General features: G+C 37.6%; 1 protein-coding gene across 3 annotated transcripts in view; it reads right to left on the bottom strand.

Moving 5' to 3' along the window:
• Nucleotides 1-19,756, bottom strand: part of ATP2C1 (ATPase secretory pathway Ca2+ transporting 1) — a 153,272-nt gene that overhangs the window by 20,306 nt on the left and 113,210 nt on the right. For all 3 annotated transcript variants that reach the window (XM_055569700.1, XM_055569698.1, XM_055569699.1), the window contains 6 exons: nucleotides 19,389-19,455; nucleotides 13,863-13,987; nucleotides 9,502-9,599; nucleotides 7,357-7,452; nucleotides 7,179-7,268; nucleotides 5,297-5,401 (listed from right to left, as the gene is read on the bottom strand). In XM_055569700.1, coding sequence (XP_055425675.1) covers nucleotides 5,297-5,401; nucleotides 7,179-7,268; nucleotides 7,357-7,452; nucleotides 9,502-9,599; nucleotides 13,863-13,987; nucleotides 19,389-19,455 — 581 coding nt within the window. The remainder of the gene's footprint in view (nucleotides 1-5,296; nucleotides 5,402-7,178; nucleotides 7,269-7,356; nucleotides 7,453-9,501; nucleotides 9,600-13,862; nucleotides 13,988-19,388; nucleotides 19,456-19,756) is intronic.

Genomic DNA, 19,756 nt, shown 5'->3' on the forward strand with positions numbered 1-19,756 from the left:
GCCCAACCTCCTCACCTCCAGTCCTATGCTCCACAGAGGCAAACCAATTTTAACTCTTCTGGCTGTTGTCCTGGGTACCTATTGTCATGTTTTTAATTACATTTTTACAGCTACTTTTCTACTTGTCAGTTTATACTGTCTGCTGTGACAGGTGATAGTCTGGCCACCCCCATTCCCTATTCCTCTCTCTCCATTGTTCTAATACACACAGAACAAGAATCACCAGTGTTCTGCTCACTTTCTAACTCCTCACTGCTGAGCCAAGTGGCCACCAGAACAGTTCACAAATGTCTCAGCTCTCCTTGGAGGCACGTGGCAGAAATGTATTTCCTTGCCCCTCTGTACCACTCTGAAGTCAGATGTGATTTGCTTTGGCGAATAAACATAAGTAGTACTTGTGTCTCTTCCAAGTGGTGATTTATGAACCAGTCCATAATGTGACCCTCCTCTGTCCCTGGTACAACAGTGTGAGCTCACACTGAGAGGAGCATCCATCTCCCTGGTCCCCGGGTAAGCAGATGCAGCAGAGGCAGCAGAAAGGTATAATGTTCTTTCCATGGCCCATATAAGCCAAATACATTTCTTCCTGTTCAAGTTTTGTCTTTCATACAGTTAATAATTGCCTCTTTTTTTATTTGCTCAGTTTCCTTTATACTTATTACTAATTAATTCCAAGCTTTCCCACGTCATATTATGAAGCACCTCTCAATGTATTCTGCACATGATCCAATGAGCAGGTAAGCTATTACTCCTCCCGTATGATGTCTGAGGACCTCCCGCCTTTCCTTTTCTAGCTCATTTCCAGGCTTGCTACACAACTGGCATCCTGGAGCTTCCCTTCACCCCTCCACTGGTCAGAACTCACTGGGTTCTAAGTCTCCCTTTAGTGTATACTCTTACCTTGGAATAACTTATCCATCAGTATCGCTCTAAGAAAAGGTATGTGGGGCTATGCATTTTGAGACTTGTGTGAAAACATTTTTATTTCACCCCCACATATGTAAGTTCAGCTGGGAAGAGACACCCTCTCAGTCGAAGGCTCAATCACCTCCCAGCCTCTAGTGTGCAGAGTTGTATCTGGAAAGCCTAAGAAGCCACTTAATTCCTAATCTATGTGTATACTCCCTCCCCCTTGCCCTTCCTCCCCACCCTAACAACCTCTGAAATTGTTTAGAATTCTCTCTCAGTGCCCTCAAATTACTTGAATCAGGGGCTTTGGTGTGTTTATTTCCTCACCCCCACCCCTCTGTAACCCACTCACTGTGCAAAGCAGCCAGTGGGCAATTTTATTCTGGAAGCTGAAGTTCTTCCTCTAGAAAATTTCCTGATGTTGTTAAACTCTTGTCCTTTTCTGTCACCACTATTATGTGGATGTTGAAACTCCTACATCTATTTTCTGATTTTCACACCTTTTTATATTGTCCACCTTTTTGACTTCTCTAGTTTCTGATAGACTTCTTCACTTTATTTGAAAAACAATCTATTTAAAGTATTTTGTTGTAATTTTTCATGGTCTCTGGAAATCTTCTTTAAAACCCAGCCCTTTGTCTCTCTGAGATCCCTTTCTCTGTTGGCTTGGTCTGCATCTTTTATACTGAAGACTCTCCCCAGGGCTCTCACAACCCTTGTCTGTCTGTTTACATTCGAGACCGAAGCAAATAAAGGTCTAGAAACTCCGTGGGTACTGCAGGGTTTATCAACTGATGGCCCTCACAGTAGAGTGATGAGACAAAGGCCAGGAGCAGGGAAACTCTTCTGGTGAACAAAGAGCTTACGCAGGACCACTCCATACTGTAGGGATCTCCCCAGAACCAGTCAGCTTCTCTGAAACTCTTCCATCTTCTGACACAAAGAATGAGGATATGGGGAGACCTGCCCCTGCAGGCATTCTGAGAAAGTAGAGTTAGTAGCCTGGACAACAACTTTCCCTTAATCATCCTGTGTTTAGTCTTAAAGTGTAATTCTGCCTTCTATGCTTGTGCCCTGGATAAGATTTCTGGTCTGGCCTCAAAAAATAGAAAAGGTACGTGGAACATTTCTATGGGCTCCTTATGAAGAATTTCAACCTGATCTCCTGTTTTTAGCTCTGTATTTTAGGCCTCACCTTTAAAAGATAAACTAATAAAAGAGGAAGTATAGGAAAGTCTTATCTTTTATTCACTGGTTGTCATTTTGGTAGGTTCCAGGGAGAGAGCAGAGATAAATACAGACTGATTGTTGTTCAGTCACTAAGTCGTGTCCAACTCTTTGTGACCCTTTGGACTACAGCATCCCAGGTTTCCCTGTCCTTCACTGTCTCCCAGAGTTTGTTCAAATTCATGGCCACTGAGTTAGTAATGCTATGTAACCATCTCAATGTCTGTCACCTTCTTCTCCATTTGCCTTCAATCTTTCCCAGCATCATCTTTTTCAATGAGTCTGCTCTTCGCATCACATGGCCAAAAATACTGTAGTTTCAGCTTCAGTATCAGTCCTTCTAATGAATATTCAGGGTTTATTTCCTTCAGGATTGACTGGTTTGACCTCTTTACAGTCAAAGGGACTCTCAAACATATTCTCTAGCACTATAATTCAAAAGCATCAATTCTTCAGCACTCAGACTTCTTTATGGTTCTACTTTCACATCAGTAAATGACTACTGGAAAAACCATAGCTCTGACTATACAGAACTTAGCAGGCAAAGTGATGTCTCTGCTTTTTAATACGCTGTCTAGGTTTATCATACCTTTGCTTCTAAGGAGCAAGCATCTTTTAATTTCATGGCAGCAGTCACTGTCCTCAGTGATTTTGGAGCCCAGGCAAAGAAAATCTGTCACTGTTTCCATTTTTCCCCAACTATTTGCCCTAAAGTGATGGGACTGGATGCCATGATCTTAGTTTTTGTGAATGCTGAGTTAGTTTTAAGACAGTTTTTTCACTCTCCTCTTTCACCCTCATCAAGAGGTTCTTTAGTTCCTCTTAACTTTCTGCCATTAGAGTGGTACCATCTACATATCTGAGGCTGTTGATACTGTTTCCCCACTATCTTGATTCCAGCTTGGGATTCATCCAGCCTGGCATTTTGTTCGCATGATGTACCCTGCATATAAGTTAAATAAGCAGGGTGACAATATATAGCCTTGATGCACTCTTTTCCCAATTTGGAACCAGTCCATTGTTCCATGTATGGTTCAAACTGTTTCTTCAGGTTTCTCAGGAGGCAAGTAAGGTGATCTGGTATCCCATCTCTTTCAGAATTTTCCAGTTTGTTGTGACCCACACGGTCAAAGGCTTTAGCATATGCAGTCAATGAAGCAGACACAGATATTTTTCTGGAACTCTTTGCTTTTTTGATGATCCAATGGATGTTGGCAATTTGATCTCTAGTTCCTCTGCCTTTTCTAAATCTAGTTTGAACACTGGAAGTTCTTGGTTGAAGCCTAGCTTGGAGAATTTTGAGCATTATTTTGCTAGTGTGTGAGATGAGTACAATTGTGCAGTAGTTTGAATATTCTTTGGCATTTGGGACTGGAATGAAAAGTGATCTTTCCCATTCCTGTGGCCACTGCTGAGTTTTCCAAATTTGCTGACATACTGGATGCAGCACTTTAATATCATTATCTTTTAGGACTTTAAATAGCTCAGCTGGAATTGTACTCTGCTTTTCCCCAGTAGGATATTGGACACCTTCCCACCTAGGGGGAGAGCTCATCTTCCAGTGTAATATCTTTTTGCCTTTTCATACTGTTCATGGGGTTCTTGCAGCAAGAATACTGGAGTGCTTTCCATTTCTTCCTCCAGTGGACCATGTTTTGACAGAACTCTTCACTATGACTCGTCCCTCTTGGGTGGCCCTGCAAAGCATGGCTCATAGCTTCTTTGAGTTATGCAAGCCCTTCACCACAACAAGGCTGTGATCCATGAAGAGGAAATGCAGGCTGTGAATTCAAGTGAAAGTCCTCTAAAGACAAACTACTTGATCCCGGGCAGCTTTTAAATTGGTAAGTTTTTCCTGTCTACGCCAGGCTGACCTCTTCTAGATCCTGAGTCAGGTCAATGGATTTGGGTTCTGTTACTTACACTGGTTGATTTGTTTTATAGGAAAAACTCATCAGCAAATAGGAAGAAAAGTCAAGCAGTCTTTCCAGATTTATTACCTGCCACTCTGTACTTCTACCCCGCAACTGAAAAGATTTAATATACAAGTGAGGCTAGTATATTTCAAATTGCTGAAGTGAAATCGTAAAACTTCACATGGGCCACATTACCTTGAAGTAGTGTGTGATCATATATAAAATATAAAAAACAGACCTTCCAAATAAACTCATATACATATTTCTTCTGTATCACTATATGGACAAGGGACATCAACTGAAAATTATCTAATTCTGATGCAATTTTTGAAAGCTTAGATTACAAAGCTTAAAGTAACAGCCATTTTATTTTTTATAGTTTTGTTTCCAAATGTCCCGCTTCTCTGAGGTTCATAAAAGTTCCTTTAAACACTAAACAGAAATTTATTCTTCCCCTCATCATCAGTTTCTGGCACAAGTTTAGTGTTGGGCAATTTAAAACCAATGTTTCCTACTTATAAGTAAGAGGGAATCCTCTCCCTAATTCCCATCTACAGAGATGTAATTGGTTTCAAATGTTTGTTCACAGGCAGAAACACATAACCAATTACTAATTCCTAATAAAGAAAATATAAAAATAACAACTATATATTTTTCAGGGCAAAGTAAGTTTACACATCAAGCTGGTAATAGCAACTGTAAGTGATATGATTATACAATGTAGATTTCATGACTCAATACATTGCATAAAAATTTCTAAAGCACCTAGAAATATGGTAGAATTTTGATATATCAGTGTATTTCACTTTGCCAGTTTGTAAGCTGGACCAACTAACATGAATTATACACATTTGGTAACCACTATTCCACAAGAGAATGTGGTTCTGTTCAGTCAGAAGACAATACATTCTTCAGTGGAAGAACACAGACAACAGTCAGTCAGCAGAAACCTGTCACCAAGAATAAAAAAACGTGTCAAAAGACTGATGTCACAAGCTCCAGGACACTGAGACCAGGCTCCAGCTCCTTTCGGTTGTTTGCTCACGTAGCAAAACTGACATGTTTATGCATAAATTCAAAGAGAACACAAAACAACCAGGGCTGAGTCTGCTATGAATGACACACACTTCAGAGCTAGTCTGCGTTATGGTCTATGACAGCTTAAATCTAAAGGTGCATAGTAAATGAAAAATAGTAGTCTAGTTAAACAATTCAGAGTAAGTTTTCTATAAATGGAAAGATACCTGCTGTGTTCGGTGCACACACTTAACAGCCATCCACTTCTGCTCAGAGCTAAAAGGGTATTCAGCTTTTCTGATATAATCCTGTTGAAGTCCATCAAGACCCATCTATATGGCACAAAAGAAAAGTTAATTCTCACCAATTTTTTTACTTTAACAAAGAAACAAGAGTCACAACTTGCAGGGAAGCAGGTTAGAGATACCTGGATTATCTTCAAACAGCAGCACTCCACCTATACATACCATACTTCTCTGAAAAGCAGCACACATGTTCAGTGTGAAAGCCTGGGCATACAGATAGTCCAGGGCACACTACTGAACTATGTGCAGAGCAAAACTTCAACGCTGACTATATTAAAATCTCAACTGGCTCAAACTCTGGGAGGAAGTAGGGTAAGAAAGAAAGGTGTCCAGCCAATACATACTGTATAATCAACAGAAGTTTCAAACTCAACTCCTCGATTCTCAAACAGGGTAGATACTCAAATCTACCCTGCCTGCTGCTGCCATCCTATACCCTCTCACCCCACCACTGACACGCTAACTACTACTAATGCCATGCAGTAGTATGGCATTAAAATTATTCCAAAATACTACTCAAAAATATTCTTCAAATTATTCAAAAATCAAGTTTACTGCTCCTTCCTGGTTTTTAAAGGTCCTGCAGTAACCCATCACACAGCCAACTCAACAAGCCTCTAGGCCATTCAACTGTTCATTTCACCTAGGCTAACCAATTCAAAAGTCACAATCCAGTCTACCCTTATGTATTCCTCAAGCTTTTATTCTTCCTCTTCATCTAGCTTACACCCCACTCCATCCCTATCTAAATCCCTCCTTCCTTTCAAAGTTCAGGTTCCAAGTCTTAAAGTGCACTCTTCTTATATGTGGCTCAGTGTTAAGACTGTCTGCTTCCTTGGTCTGCCTTTTATTTGTTCCAGTCTGTCACTACGGACTTCCTACCTAAATTGTGAGGTCCCCACCCATAAACAGGTGGTTTCATGTTCTTTATTTCTCAAAAGGAGAAAGTTAAACACAATAAATTTCAATATCTTTTAAAAAGTGATACTATGCTATTTGTAGTTACAAGGAAAACAAATGGTAAAGGAAAAAGGAAAGTGACTTCTCGTTAAAGAAGTATATACATTATAAAACCACCAATTTGACTTTATCAAATTAATATTATAACAACCTACATTTCTATACTGAATCTCAACAGAAGCAACCTCATTCAGACGCATCCTATTTTATACACGTTTCCTAAAACTGCTCTTAAAAGCAGTTTTATTTTTGTTATGGGAGTGCGAGGTTGGACTTTTAGGTTTCTCATTTAATCAACTGTAGGACTTAGAAAAGGAGATTAACTGGGGTACAGTCACTGAGATTAGCACCCTTTCTTCCCAATAGAAGCGCTATCTCTACATTCATTTTAAGAAATTAATAATGGAAGGAAAGGGAAGACTGGAAAAAGAAAAGCTGATTTCTCATCTTGGCCTTAATAACCTTACATGGAAATACTAAAGAATGTTGCCTATTTCATGTTTGAAAATTGGCACTTTTCAGCAATTACACGTATTTATAAAACTTTTCATACAACACTCTGAATATTACGAAAAACAACAGCATTTCTTTGTAAGAATAAACCCATCACTGGTCATTAGTTTATATGCTGCATGTAGGAGATAGAAAGTTATAGTGAAAACCCTCATGCTCTGTATTTCCAGAAAGACTACAATTGGTTCCCAAAAGGCAGTACAAACTATGAAATCCTGTGCATCTTCTTCACTCCACACCTAAAAGCCAGCAACACTCAAATCCATGGGTTCATATTCTCTTGTGAGAGTGACGTTTTCACATGTCAAAGAAGAGAGGACCAGGCACATACCTTCATTGCCAGAGCAATTAAGGCTCCTTCCGTTGGTTTCCCCATTAGAGTGTTATTTCTAATTACAGCATCATTGCACACACAGCCAGCCTAAGAGAAATACACAACTATGAACCCATCACTGCATCCTAAGTCATTATGAAGAAAGCCACTTTCTTAAAAAGAAAGCAGTATTTACCTCAACAATTCTACTAACAGATGGGTTATAGAATCCATGAACAACATCACCATCAACAATCACTTCCCCAAATGGATTGTAACCAACTCCAGTAACCTACGGAACATAAAGTAGAGTCAATAATACACTACAGTAGGCAGTGACAATACTTATGAAAACAGAAAACTGATGAGCTGTGTTCATCATGACACTATTAAAAGTAGAGAAGCATTTAAATTTATCTAAAAGAACATTTAATAGTAAAAGGCATAGATAGTAATTTTCACTACAGTGATAGTTAATTCCATACAAATATTAACTATTATGCTAATTATAATACATAGTACATTGTAAGTAAACAATATAATTGCCAATATAACCTTCTATTGCTTCTACTTACAACATATTATTAAAAAGGGAAAATAAACCATGAAAATCTCTATATATAAGTGAGTTTAAATTTACATAACATTACATTTATAGGGGTGTGTGTGTGTGTGTATTAGTCACTTAGTCATGTCCAACTCTTTGCGACTCATGAACTGTAGCCCATCAGGCTCCTCTGTCTATGGAATTCTCCAGGCAAGAATACTGGAGTGGGTTGCCATTCCCTTCTCTAGAAGACCTTCCCGACCCAAGGATTGAACTCAGGTCTCCTGCATTGTAGGAAGATTCTTTACCATCTGAACCACCAGGGAAGTCCTACATTTATATAACACTACAATTTGCAAAGAATTCCAATCTATTACATTTGACATTTGTGACACATCTATGACCTAGACAAAAACAGAGTTCTTTTTGTAAATATGCAAAGCTCAGAGATAAGTGATTTACCCTAGCACTTACCAAGTACTTTAACATAGTATGCTACAGACCAATTTTAAAAATCAGAGACAGAGACAAGTCAGATACTTACATATTGTGACAACAAGCCAAGCCAAATACAAGCTAAAGTTCATGATAAAAATAAGGCAGTTTAAGGGAATTCACAGTTAATGCTTAACATACAAAATTCTGGACTTAAAACAAAAGATAAATTTATATCCTACCTTTCACACCTGGACCATATAAGCACATGTAAACCCAATGACCCTTCTGAATCATCCAGAAAAGACACATCCAACAACACAGCACTGGGTATCCTAACCAAATCTAACACGCTAAATACAGTCTCATTTTAAGGCCTAGTAAAATAGGATTAAATAGACCCAAGTACAACTTCTGTTAATTTGTGAAATTCTTCCTTTGTTCACAGAACTGGTTTTAAATACATTTTAAAATACTGTTCCCATAACAAGTAGTATTAATGAAAATTCCAGTCAGAAATTCTGCCACAACTAGCTGAGATTGAAACTTGTCCTCATACAGCTTCAAAATTAATCAATGCACATACACTAACATGCACTTCAGGGGCCACTCATATACAATTTTTAAAGTAGAATAATTCATGCATTCATTTATTCTTTCAACAAGTATGTACTACTACAAAGCAGACCCTGTGTTGGGCACCAGAATTTCTGCTCTATTATGCTCAAGGCATCATGGGAAGAGAGACAGAGGACTTCACCTAAACAAAAAGGTAGGGAGCTATGAAAACATGTTAACACAGGATGAGTTCTAGGTGATCAGCAAAGCTTTTCTGAAGAAATGGGTTAGAAATGAGGTGCAAAGGATGAAGGTGCAAAAGAGGTGCATAAACTGTTTAGGTCCTTAAGTAGGAGCAATTCTGTCACACTGCAAGAACCAGAAAGTCAGTGTACTTGGTCTATGGAAAGCCAAGGGGAGATACAGATTGAGGAAGGAAGTATGGGACAGAACCCAGAGCCGTGAGCAGCCCCACTTCAGGACCCTGGTCATAATGGGAAACCATTAAAGCATCTTCATTTAAGGAATTCTGAGAGGTTCCTTTGTTGCAGATAGAGCAAGGGTCCAGAGTCTGGTAACAGATGGATGTAGAGACAGACAGAAAGGGTTTGAGGGAGATCAACATTTCTGCACTGAACAGCTGGAGCAGGATCAAGACTTGGGAGAACTACACGGGATGGAAAAATACTCAGCTGTCAACTAACTTGCACCCTTGTGAAGACACTGGAATGGTTAGGAATTCTAAACACCAAGACTCCTAAAAAGGAATTCTGCTGTTAAAAAAAAACATCTACAGAGTACCTCAGCACGCAGGCCATCCGAAGTAAATATGTGGGTAACAGTCATCTCATTCTTGGTCAGCGTTCCAGTCTTATCTGAACAAATCACATTACAGCAACCTGAAGAATAAATCACTATAAGTCACAAGAGTCATTTTAAAAAAATGAAAGTTTACACTGAAAACAAATTAAAGATTCTAGAAAACTGCCTTGCTTCTCTGAATATTGTAAAACTCAAGCTCATGGATAATTTTAGGTTGTTTTCTCTAATCATGTTTACTTATCATAAGGTAATTTCTGGAATTAAAAAGATACTGATAAATGCTGACTTTTTTTTTATTTAGAAAGCTACTTGATATCAACTATATATAGCAACTTTATATAATACATTTTCTAGAAAGTTTCAAGGTTACCTAAATATAAACTCATGTAATTTTTTCAGCAAGTATTTTAAGGAATTTTTGCCTTCTCAATATTAAACTACAAACTAGAAGCTAAATTTAACATTTTTGAATTCCTAAATAAAAAGAACCCTCATAACATACATAAAGCAACCAAAATTTTTGTATCATACATATAATTACATTATAGCAATATAACTACTATATACTTACTGTTCTTAATAAATTCAATTCAAGAATGACAGTTTAAGATCTATCATTATCAATTATTTTTCTTGAGATGTCAAAAAAGAATAAATCTCTGTAATTCTAGTTTCATGTTACTTCATTTTAATATATATATATATTTTCTATTGTAGTATAGTTGACTTACAATGTTTCAAGTACATGGCAAGGTGGTTCAATTATACAAATCACATTTATTATTTTTGAAATTACTGTCCATCATAGGTTATTACAAGATATTGACCATGGTTCCTTATGCTATATAGTACACCTTTGCTGCTTGTTGTACACTATTTTTTAATTAGAAATCTAGCATTCTATTCATAATAAGTCAAACAAGCAGAACCAAAATGTTGTAATTTTTTTAACTGGGCAAAAATTCATGTTATGTTCAAAAAACTATAAAGCATATATATTATGTATACCAAAGCTTTTCTACAATGCTTGATAAAGACTTGAAAAAGAACATCCAAAAAATACTGGATATATTGGAGAACATAAACTAAATGAAATGGGAGCACTGAATGTGAAATAGAAAAACTGAAACAAACTAGGTAGATCATCATATAGTCCAGTTGTTTTTAAACATGATTGCTCATTTGAAATTTATCTCAAGCTCTGGAGAAAAAAAGCAATACCTGAGCATTTGGACTTTTCAAAACATTTCAAGATAATTCTGATCTACATCTGGGTTTTAAAAAGTGATCACAGGTTTTTCTAATAGAGCCTAATGTTGGTGATATAGAGTTCTACTATTCTTCTGTTGACCAATCATGATACAAAGGTATTAAGTAAGTTACATAATCACAACAGTAAAAGATGTTTATCAGTTTTCACACTCAACAGCCAGACAAAAAATAAAAGATAACTACAACTGCAAGCCATAATAGGAACATGATTAATTTAACAATATAAAATAATTACATACAATTTGAGGTGGGGGGTCAAGCACAGGGATGTGGTAAGTGGAGTGCATACATGCACATGTTTTCATCCACCCAGCCAGTCTATGTCTTTTGGTTGGTGCATTTAATCCATTTACATGTAAGGTAATTATTGATATGTATAAACCTATTACCGTTTTCTTAATTGTTTTGGACTTAAATTTTCTGTAGGTATTTTCCTTCTCTTTTGTTTCCTGCCTAGAGAAGTTCCTTTAGTATTTGTTGTAAAGTTGGACTGGTGGTGCTGAATTCTTTTAACTTTTGCTTTTCTGGGAAAGCTTTTGTTTTTGCCTTCAAATCTGAAGGGGAAACTTGCTGGGTATTCTTGGTTGCAAGTTCTTCCCTTTCATCATTTTAAATGTGATGCCACTGCCTCTGGCTTGAGAAATTTTGAGAATTTCAGCTGATACCTGATGGGAGTTCCCTTGTGTGATATTTGTCATTTTTCCCTTGTGGCTTTTAACATATTTTATCTATGTCTTTAATTTTTGTCTGTCTTGTGTGTTCCTCCTTTATCCTGCCTGGGACTCTCTGTGCTTCCTGGACTTGGTTGACTATCTCCCTTCCCACATTAGTGAAGTTTTCAGCTATTATCTCTTCAAATATTTTCTCAGGTCCTTTCTCTCTTCCTTCTCCTTTTGGGACCCCTGTAATGAGAATGTTGGTGCATTTAAGTTGTCCCAGAAGTCTCTTAGGCTGTCTTTATTTCTTTTCATTCTTTTTTCTGTATTCTGTTCTGTGGCAGTGATTTCCATCACTCTGTCCTCCAAGTCATTTATCCATTCTTCTGCCTCAGTTATTCTGCAATTGATTCCTTCTAGTGTATTATTCATCTCGGTTTGCTTCTTCTCTAGTTCTTTCAGGTCTTTGGTAAACATTTCTTGCATCTTCTCCATTGTTTTCCCAAGATCCTGAATCATCTTCACTATCATTATTCTAAATTCGTTTTCTGGAAGACTGCCTATCTCCACTTCATTTAGTTGTTTTTCTGGGATTTTACCTTGTCCCTTCATCTGGGACACAACTTTCTACTTTTTCATCCTAACTTTCTCGAAAGTGGTTTTTGTTTTAGCTGCTGTGGGACTGTGTCTGTTCTTGCTTCTTCTGTCTGCCTACTGATGGAAGAGTAGGCAGACAGAGGCTTGCGTAAGCTTCCTGATGGGAGGGTGTGGCAGTGGGAAAAACCGGGTCTTGCTCTGGTGGGCAGGACCTTGTTCAGTAAAGCATTAATCCAATTATCTGCTGACAGTTGGGGTTGTTTCCCTTCCTGGTAGTTATCTGGCCTGAGGTGACCCAGCCCTAGGATCTAAGGCTCTCTAGTAGGGTTAATAGTGACCTCCAAGAGGAATAAGCCCAAGGAGGGACCTTCCCAGACTGCTACTACCAGTGCCTCCATCCCTGTGGTGAGCCCCCAACCACACCTCCACAGGAGACCCTCCAACACTAGTGGGTATTTTTGGTTCAGTCTCCTGTGGGGTCACTGTTCCTTTCCTCTGGGTCTTGGTTCAGGCAAAATTTTCTTTGTGCCCTCCAAAACTGGAGCCTCTCTTTCCCCTAGTCCTGTGGAAGTCCTATAATCAAATTCTTCTGGCCTTCAAGGTCAGATTACCTGGGGATTCTGAAAGAGTTAATTCCTAGGTAGGTTGATAAGGAGTCCAGGGCCCTCAAGGAGGAAAAAGGGACAAACTTTTTTTCCCTCTACATTCCTTCATCCTAGTCACATAAGATGTTTTTTTCTTAAGCTTTGAGTTTTTATGGCAACAATCTATTTCTTCTAAGACTAGTTTTCTTTAAGCCCAGAGCTAATGATTATACAAGAAAACAATTCATCTTACTCAAGGGTATGTTTTTCCTTACTATGGGTATATTTTTCCTTACTTGCTCTGTACTAATGATTATATAATAACAATGCATGTTGCTCCAGAACATGTTTCTTCTTAAGAACCTTCTGACTAATCCTGTTATCTTAAGATATATGTTGTGGGAATGAGTCTGATAAGACCTTTGTATTGTTGGTTGTTAGTAACCAACATAAAAGTAACCAGAAAGTATGTAAGGCCTTGATAAGACTAGCCTGTGAGGCACTCTCTGCCCCCTTCTGATGTGTGTCAGAAGCTTTCTCTATCCCTTTTTTACTGTAATAAATCTTTTACCACACCAAGTTTTGAGTGACTGAAGCCAAGTCTCTGGTCCCGAAGCAAAATTGTCTCCTTCAGATCACGAATCTGAACTGTTCACCATAAGCTATCAATTCCCATCCCTTTTGTCAGATCCCCAGGGTCAGAAGCCTGATGTGGGGTTCAGAACCTTCACAATAGTGCAAGAACTTCTTTGGTATTATTGTTCTCCAGACTGTGCATCACTCACCCAGCAGGTATGGGCTTTGGTTTTTATCATGATTGTGCCATCCTACCATCTCATTGTGGCTTCTTGTTTGTCTTTGAATGGGGGATATCATTTTTTGGTGGGTTCCAGTGTTCTCCTTCAACAGCTAGTTGCAATTTTGGTGCTCACACAGGAGATGAGCACGTGCATTTCCTTCTACTCTGCCATCTTGAACTGAAAGTCACTTTATTTTTTTAAAACATGATTTAAGCATTAGAACACTCCATGATGCAGAAAGATTTAAAGTTCCCTTACCTGAGTGAGATGAATTTTTAATGACCTTTTTTGGTTAGTAAAACCATCCTCAACATTGCTGTATGTCCACCACCACCATGTAAACCTCTAGCACAAAAGCTATAAAACCTTAAGATCTCTGTTAATGTAAACTAACATGTCAATGGACAAGTATGCTCTAACCAGAGACTTACCCAGAGTTTCAACAATAGGTAGTTTTTTCACAATCGCCCTCTTCTTCACCATTCTCATAACACCAAGGGCTAGAGTCACTGTGACCACAATGGGAAGACCTTCAGGAATTGCTGCTACAGCCAAACTGTAGCCAATAAAGACATAGCATTTAATATAAATTCAGTAGTACCCATAACAATAATTTCAATTAGCTCTTACTTAGAGACTAAATAATGTAAAATCAATGCTGTCAAACCCATAAAAGGCCTTACTTAGTATGTGGAAAAATTGATTAACATTTATTGGCTACCTACAAGCTACCAGATTAAGTACAGTGATTAAAGAACATACATTCTTACTTCACACTGCCTAGATTTCTACTCCAAGCTTCAATTTTTACCTGTGTGACCTTAAGCTATTATGCCACCACCCCTGTAGTTTAGTTTCCTCATCCATACATATAGTAACAGGTGTTCACACACAAACTTGCACATGAATGTTCAAAGCACCATTATTCATACTCAAAAGATGGAAAAAGCCCAAATGTTCATCAATTGATGAATGTTAAATTGTGGTGTATGCCCATACAAGGGAGCACATAAAAAAGAAGAGAGTATGATTCATGCTAAAAATGGAAAAACCTTGAAAACATCATGCTAAGGAAAGCAGCAGGACACATGTTGCAAGATTTCACTTATATGAGATGTCAGGAATAAGCAAATCCAAAAAGACAGAAATCTGTTTAGTGGCTACCAGAGGACAAGGAGAGGGCAGAATGGGGAATGAACAGGCACAGGGTTTTTTCTCAGGGGTGATTTAAAAGTTCCAACCCTAGACGTTGGTGATGGTGGTAACGATGTTGGTGATGGTGGTAACAATATGAATGTACTTAACACCACTGTACTGCATACTTTAAAAGGGAATATTTTACTGGTATGTGCATTTTATCACAACAAAAAATTACTTATTTCTCTTCATAATATTAAAAAAAAAAAAATTCAAATTAAAACTCCACTTGTCCCATTCCAGGTATTACCCCCTGACTCTGGCACAGATGAGGACAGGTAGGTACACATTCATCCTTCACTCTAACACTGCTCCCTGCACCCCCCTCTACTGCTCAATTTCTATTACCAACTTTTTCTTTAGCATGATCTAACTTGTTTCTGCCCCCTTCTGATGTCTGTGTCAGAAGCTTTCTCTCTCTCTTTTATACTCTAATAAAACTTTATTACACAAAAGCTCTGAGCAATCAAGCCTGGTCACTGGCCCCAGATTGAATTCTTCTCCTCTGGAGGCCAAGAATCCCGGTGTCTTTGTGGTTCAGCAGCAACCTTTCATCTTGAGGGCTCGTCTGAGATTCTTCAGGACAAGGTAAGGCAGTTTGGAGCTCTAGTTCTTTATTCTCCTAACAAACATGTTTTCTGCTGTACTTTACTAACTCTACAGTGTGCTTGTGTGAATGAATGGCACACTCTGTGCGAAGCAAATGAGGAGCCCTGCTCAGCGGTTCCGTGGTGACCTCATACGACTTATGGCAGAAACCCTGTCAGGGGTTTATACCAACCTGCCAATGGACTTCCCTGGTGGCTCAGATGGTAAAATGTCTGCCTACAATGCGGGAGACCCAGGTTCTATCCCTGGTCAGGAAGATCTGGAGAAGGAAATGGCAACCCACTCTAGTATTCTTGCCTGAAAAATCCCATGGACAGAGGAACCCGGCAGGCTACACTCCACGGGGTCGCAAAGAGTTGGACACGACTGAGCGACTTCACTTTCATACTTTAAACTTGCCTATCATTACACCATGTTCTACAGCCATCATCAATTTTTTATAGGTTGATTCTAAAAGCTAAAATCCAATAAATAATATTTATAATTACTGGCTTAATAGTACACACACTGTATAACCAAGAAATATGTGTCATCATTAATACTTCATTTTCTCTTTTGAACCTCTAAGTACAAATAGAATCTTCTTTACTTATGCTTCCATTAACTCTCACTGTATCAGCAAAGATAGCTATCATCATTTATAACTTAGATCCAATGGACCTTCTCATTCTTTTGTATTTAAATCATTTTATAAATAACTTACAAAGGAACAGAATGGATTATGAAAAACTTCATAAATTTTTATTTGAATTTTAACCTCAAACTATACTCTTGGATTTGAAAGTATGTATATCTGAACTGGATAATGTCCTTTGAACGCAACTGCTCATGAACTGTCATGAATAAACCTAGAACACATTTACCTTACAAAATAGTGATTTCAAATTAAAAAACCATTTTTAACAGGTTGTAGGTTTATCAGTTCTGGTTCCTCTGTTTGCATCTCTCTCTAAAATGTAACACTTCTGAAAATGCTGATGACTCATAACTTTTAGGAGAGTCATCTTCTTTGTAACACAATACTACATGACAAATTCCTTGCTATAAGAGAATGTCTGTCCTTCTCCTTTTATCCTTAAAAATAAAGCAGTTCAGTGAATTCCCTGGTGGTCCAGTGAATTAGGACACAGCACTTTCACTGCCATGGCCCAGGTTTAATCTCTGGTCAGGAAACTAAGATCCCACAAGCCACACAGTGCAGATAAAAAAAAAAAAGTTTAGTCATTAATTCAGGAGTTTGAGAAAATCTAGAGTATCATCATCCAAGGGTTTGGTACTGAGATTTCATTTTATAATGATTCAATTTCACCTTCATCATTATAGCCTAGAGTGGTTGCTGCTTTACATTCATCTTCTGGTTTGTGTAATAATTATGAAAACTCTTCTGTCAATTCGTATTTGTCATTATGGTAAAAAAAAAAACCCTCAATTTCTCAAATTTGTTTAATGAATGCAAGAAAACCCCCAAAATTTTATCCCCAGACTCCTTTTATACCTTTTTAAATGACAATATAATACTATGGGCAAAATAATAAGAGAATTGAAGGATAAAATAATAATGATGATTTATTATTACAGAAGGGACAGGCTACCCACTTCAGTATTCTAGGGCTTCCCTTGTGGTTCAGCTGGTAAAGAATACACCTGTAATGTGGGAGACCTAGGTTAGATCCCTGGGTTGGGAAGATCCCCTGAAGAAGGGAAAGGCTACCCATTCTAGTATTCTGGCTTGGACTATACAGTCCATGGGGTCACAGAGTTGGACAGTAGTTTTAAAAGCTATTTATTCTTCTGCTTTCTCATTGTTTTACTCATTTTTAGCACAGTTGGAAATACTTGTTAAAATTACTGTTAGGGTAACAAGAAAGCAAGATATTTCAAGACATAGGAAAAATAAAGTCACTAAAGATCCCGTGTGTATTTTAAAATTTATAAAAATGCAATAGACCCATATGGTCATTGTGAAATAGAATGAGTTTTATTCTATTAAAAAACGGTTTAAATGTTTGATCTCTTGGAGGACCCTGAGGTAGGAATAAAAGTAATGATGTGTTAATCTTCATGAAGTACTCTTTAAAAAATACTCTAAAAAAACATGAGTCCAATAGATGATATGCCAATGATTAATAAAATTCATGCCCAATTTTAAATTCATTTTATATTTAACCCAATGCTTTTTTACATATATTGAAGCCAAGAATTTCAAGTTGCATTTTTGCTCCTCCAAGGAAAAACTATACTCCTTTACTCTATCACAAATATCTTTTAACTTATTCATCCTAGTTATTCCTTGTACTCCATTTGATTTTTTTTTTTTTTAATCTACTGGTTTTTATTCTAAAAGCCTAACTATTACTTGCTAGACCTATCACAGAGCTGTCATCCAGAATTTCTCCATAAAGGACTGAGTGAGTCCCACTTTTTCTTACACCCTATACAACATTGTCTTCCTTTCTTACACTCTTGATTCTCTAGAATTCATACAAGAGTAGGTAAGGAATATATTTTCTGACTACCTGCTTACCCTGAATTGATACTTTCACTAGTCCTAGATTTATAGATTTAAAATCAATTCCCCCATGTTTTAACTGTACTGCCCCACTTTCTTCTCCTTTAATTCAAAGTGGCTGTGGATGAAGGTTTTTAAAAAATCCTTTTTCCCTTCTCTATTTGGTTAAATCTCTAGCTTTGTTCCCTTAGTGGTGACAGTATAGCAACTATGTTGCTAGGCAACACTGCTTATGATAACAGGATCTCCTGACCAATAAATTATCTATGGATTGGAAGAATTATAATTATCTTATAGGAAGCCATAGCTTTGGGTTTCCCGATTGTGGTGAATCTCATAACTGGACATGGTCCAATCAGGCATCCTGGAAAGTGTATGTTTCCAGAGATGTTGGCTCCTACAGAATATGAGGCATTTTAACCCAGGACAGTTCCTGCCCTCACATGGTCATCTCATCTGCTTGTTTGAACTGCTGCAGGGACTGCTGCAGGAACACTTTCAGAAGAGGAAGTTGCCCTGTGGTGTTCAGGACACAGGTACCAGGTATGACCTAGGAAAGTCTTGTGAGGTGAAATCTTAGTGGAGACTAAAAACACCCTGTGATGGAAACTGCAGTTGCTAATGAGAAGTATGATACCAGTCAAATTTTCCTTCCTTTACACACGAACTGACCTGTTTTCTTGACTTTCACAATGATGTTTCTAAGCTGGAGTTTTGGTCCTCCTGCTTGGCATCTGGAGGATTCCTTTGATCTATAAAGATTCATGTCTTGCTTCACTTCTTATATAATTTCTTCTCTCTTTTTAAAACTCCTTTTACTGAGATATGGCATGTATTGAATTATTCTCTTTGACACTTTTATCTCCTCTGTTTTGGACATTTTATTCTATTTTGGGGAGACCGTTTTGACTTACAATTTTTAAGCTGAGTTTTCAATTTCAGTAATCATAATCTTTTTTAAGATTTTTTTTTTTATGTAGACCATTTCTAAAGTCTTTATTGAATTTGTTCTATATTGCTTCTACTGTTTCTCTTCTGGTTTTTTGGCCAAAAGGCATGTGGGATCTTAGCCACCCAACCAGGGATTGAACTCATACCCCCTGCACTGGAAGGCAAAGTCTTAACGACTGGACCACCAGGGATGCCTCTTAAAAATCATAAACTTAATAACTAAAAAAGAAAAACAATGTGGGTCCTGTGATCCTTTTCCAAAACAATTTGTCTGTCACGAATGCAATCTCTTCGCAAATCTCTGAAAATATGAATACTTCTCTGTTCATTTTCAATTTTTCTTCTATTCCTGCATATTTGGTTTTCCTCTGAGTTGATTATTCAATTTCCATATTGTGGTCTTTCTTTCTCATGCTCCTAGTTTTCAGTTTGGTGATCCTTGATTGTCTAAGTTTAAAAATGCAACATTTGGTTGGTAATACCAGATATGTAGTGTGGAGTTTCTCCACTGTATACATGTAGGTTTTCATTTTCCTAGAGCTCATTTCAATATATGAATTCTGAACTATTTAAGTACAGTTAATATACTCTTATGTGCTCATATAAAACCCATAATGAAACATAAGCTATGCCAAACAAAAAAAATGAGAGGCAAAAGACTTCAAATTATAAACAAACCATTAGAACTTACCTTACACTAATAGTAAACATTTCCAGTATGTCTTTTCCTAGCAACCAGCCAACCAACATGATGATACCTATAACAGAATCAAACAGCTATTTTTCCCTTTTATATAAAATCACCTGAGCATACAACGGACAGAACAACAAACTGAGGGCAGCAAAAGTTCCTTGATATAAAAGGGAAAGTTTATCGGATCACAGTTGCAAGATTTTATAAAACTCCATTAAGGAGGGAAGATTAAATTAATATTAAGGTTAAAGCTGTGTATGCATGCACACACCTACAGTTTTACCTTTTGCTGCCACCCATCCTTTAAAGTAATAATATCTGAAAGTTCCCAATATAAGAGAACATTACCAGTATTTTTGTGCAAT

Source organism: Bubalus kerabau, chromosome 2 (assembly GCF_029407905.1).
Source record: "Bubalus kerabau isolate K-KA32 ecotype Philippines breed swamp buffalo chromosome 2, PCC_UOA_SB_1v2, whole genome shotgun sequence".
Taxonomy (NCBI): Eukaryota; Metazoa; Chordata; class Mammalia; order Artiodactyla; family Bovidae; genus Bubalus; species Bubalus kerabau.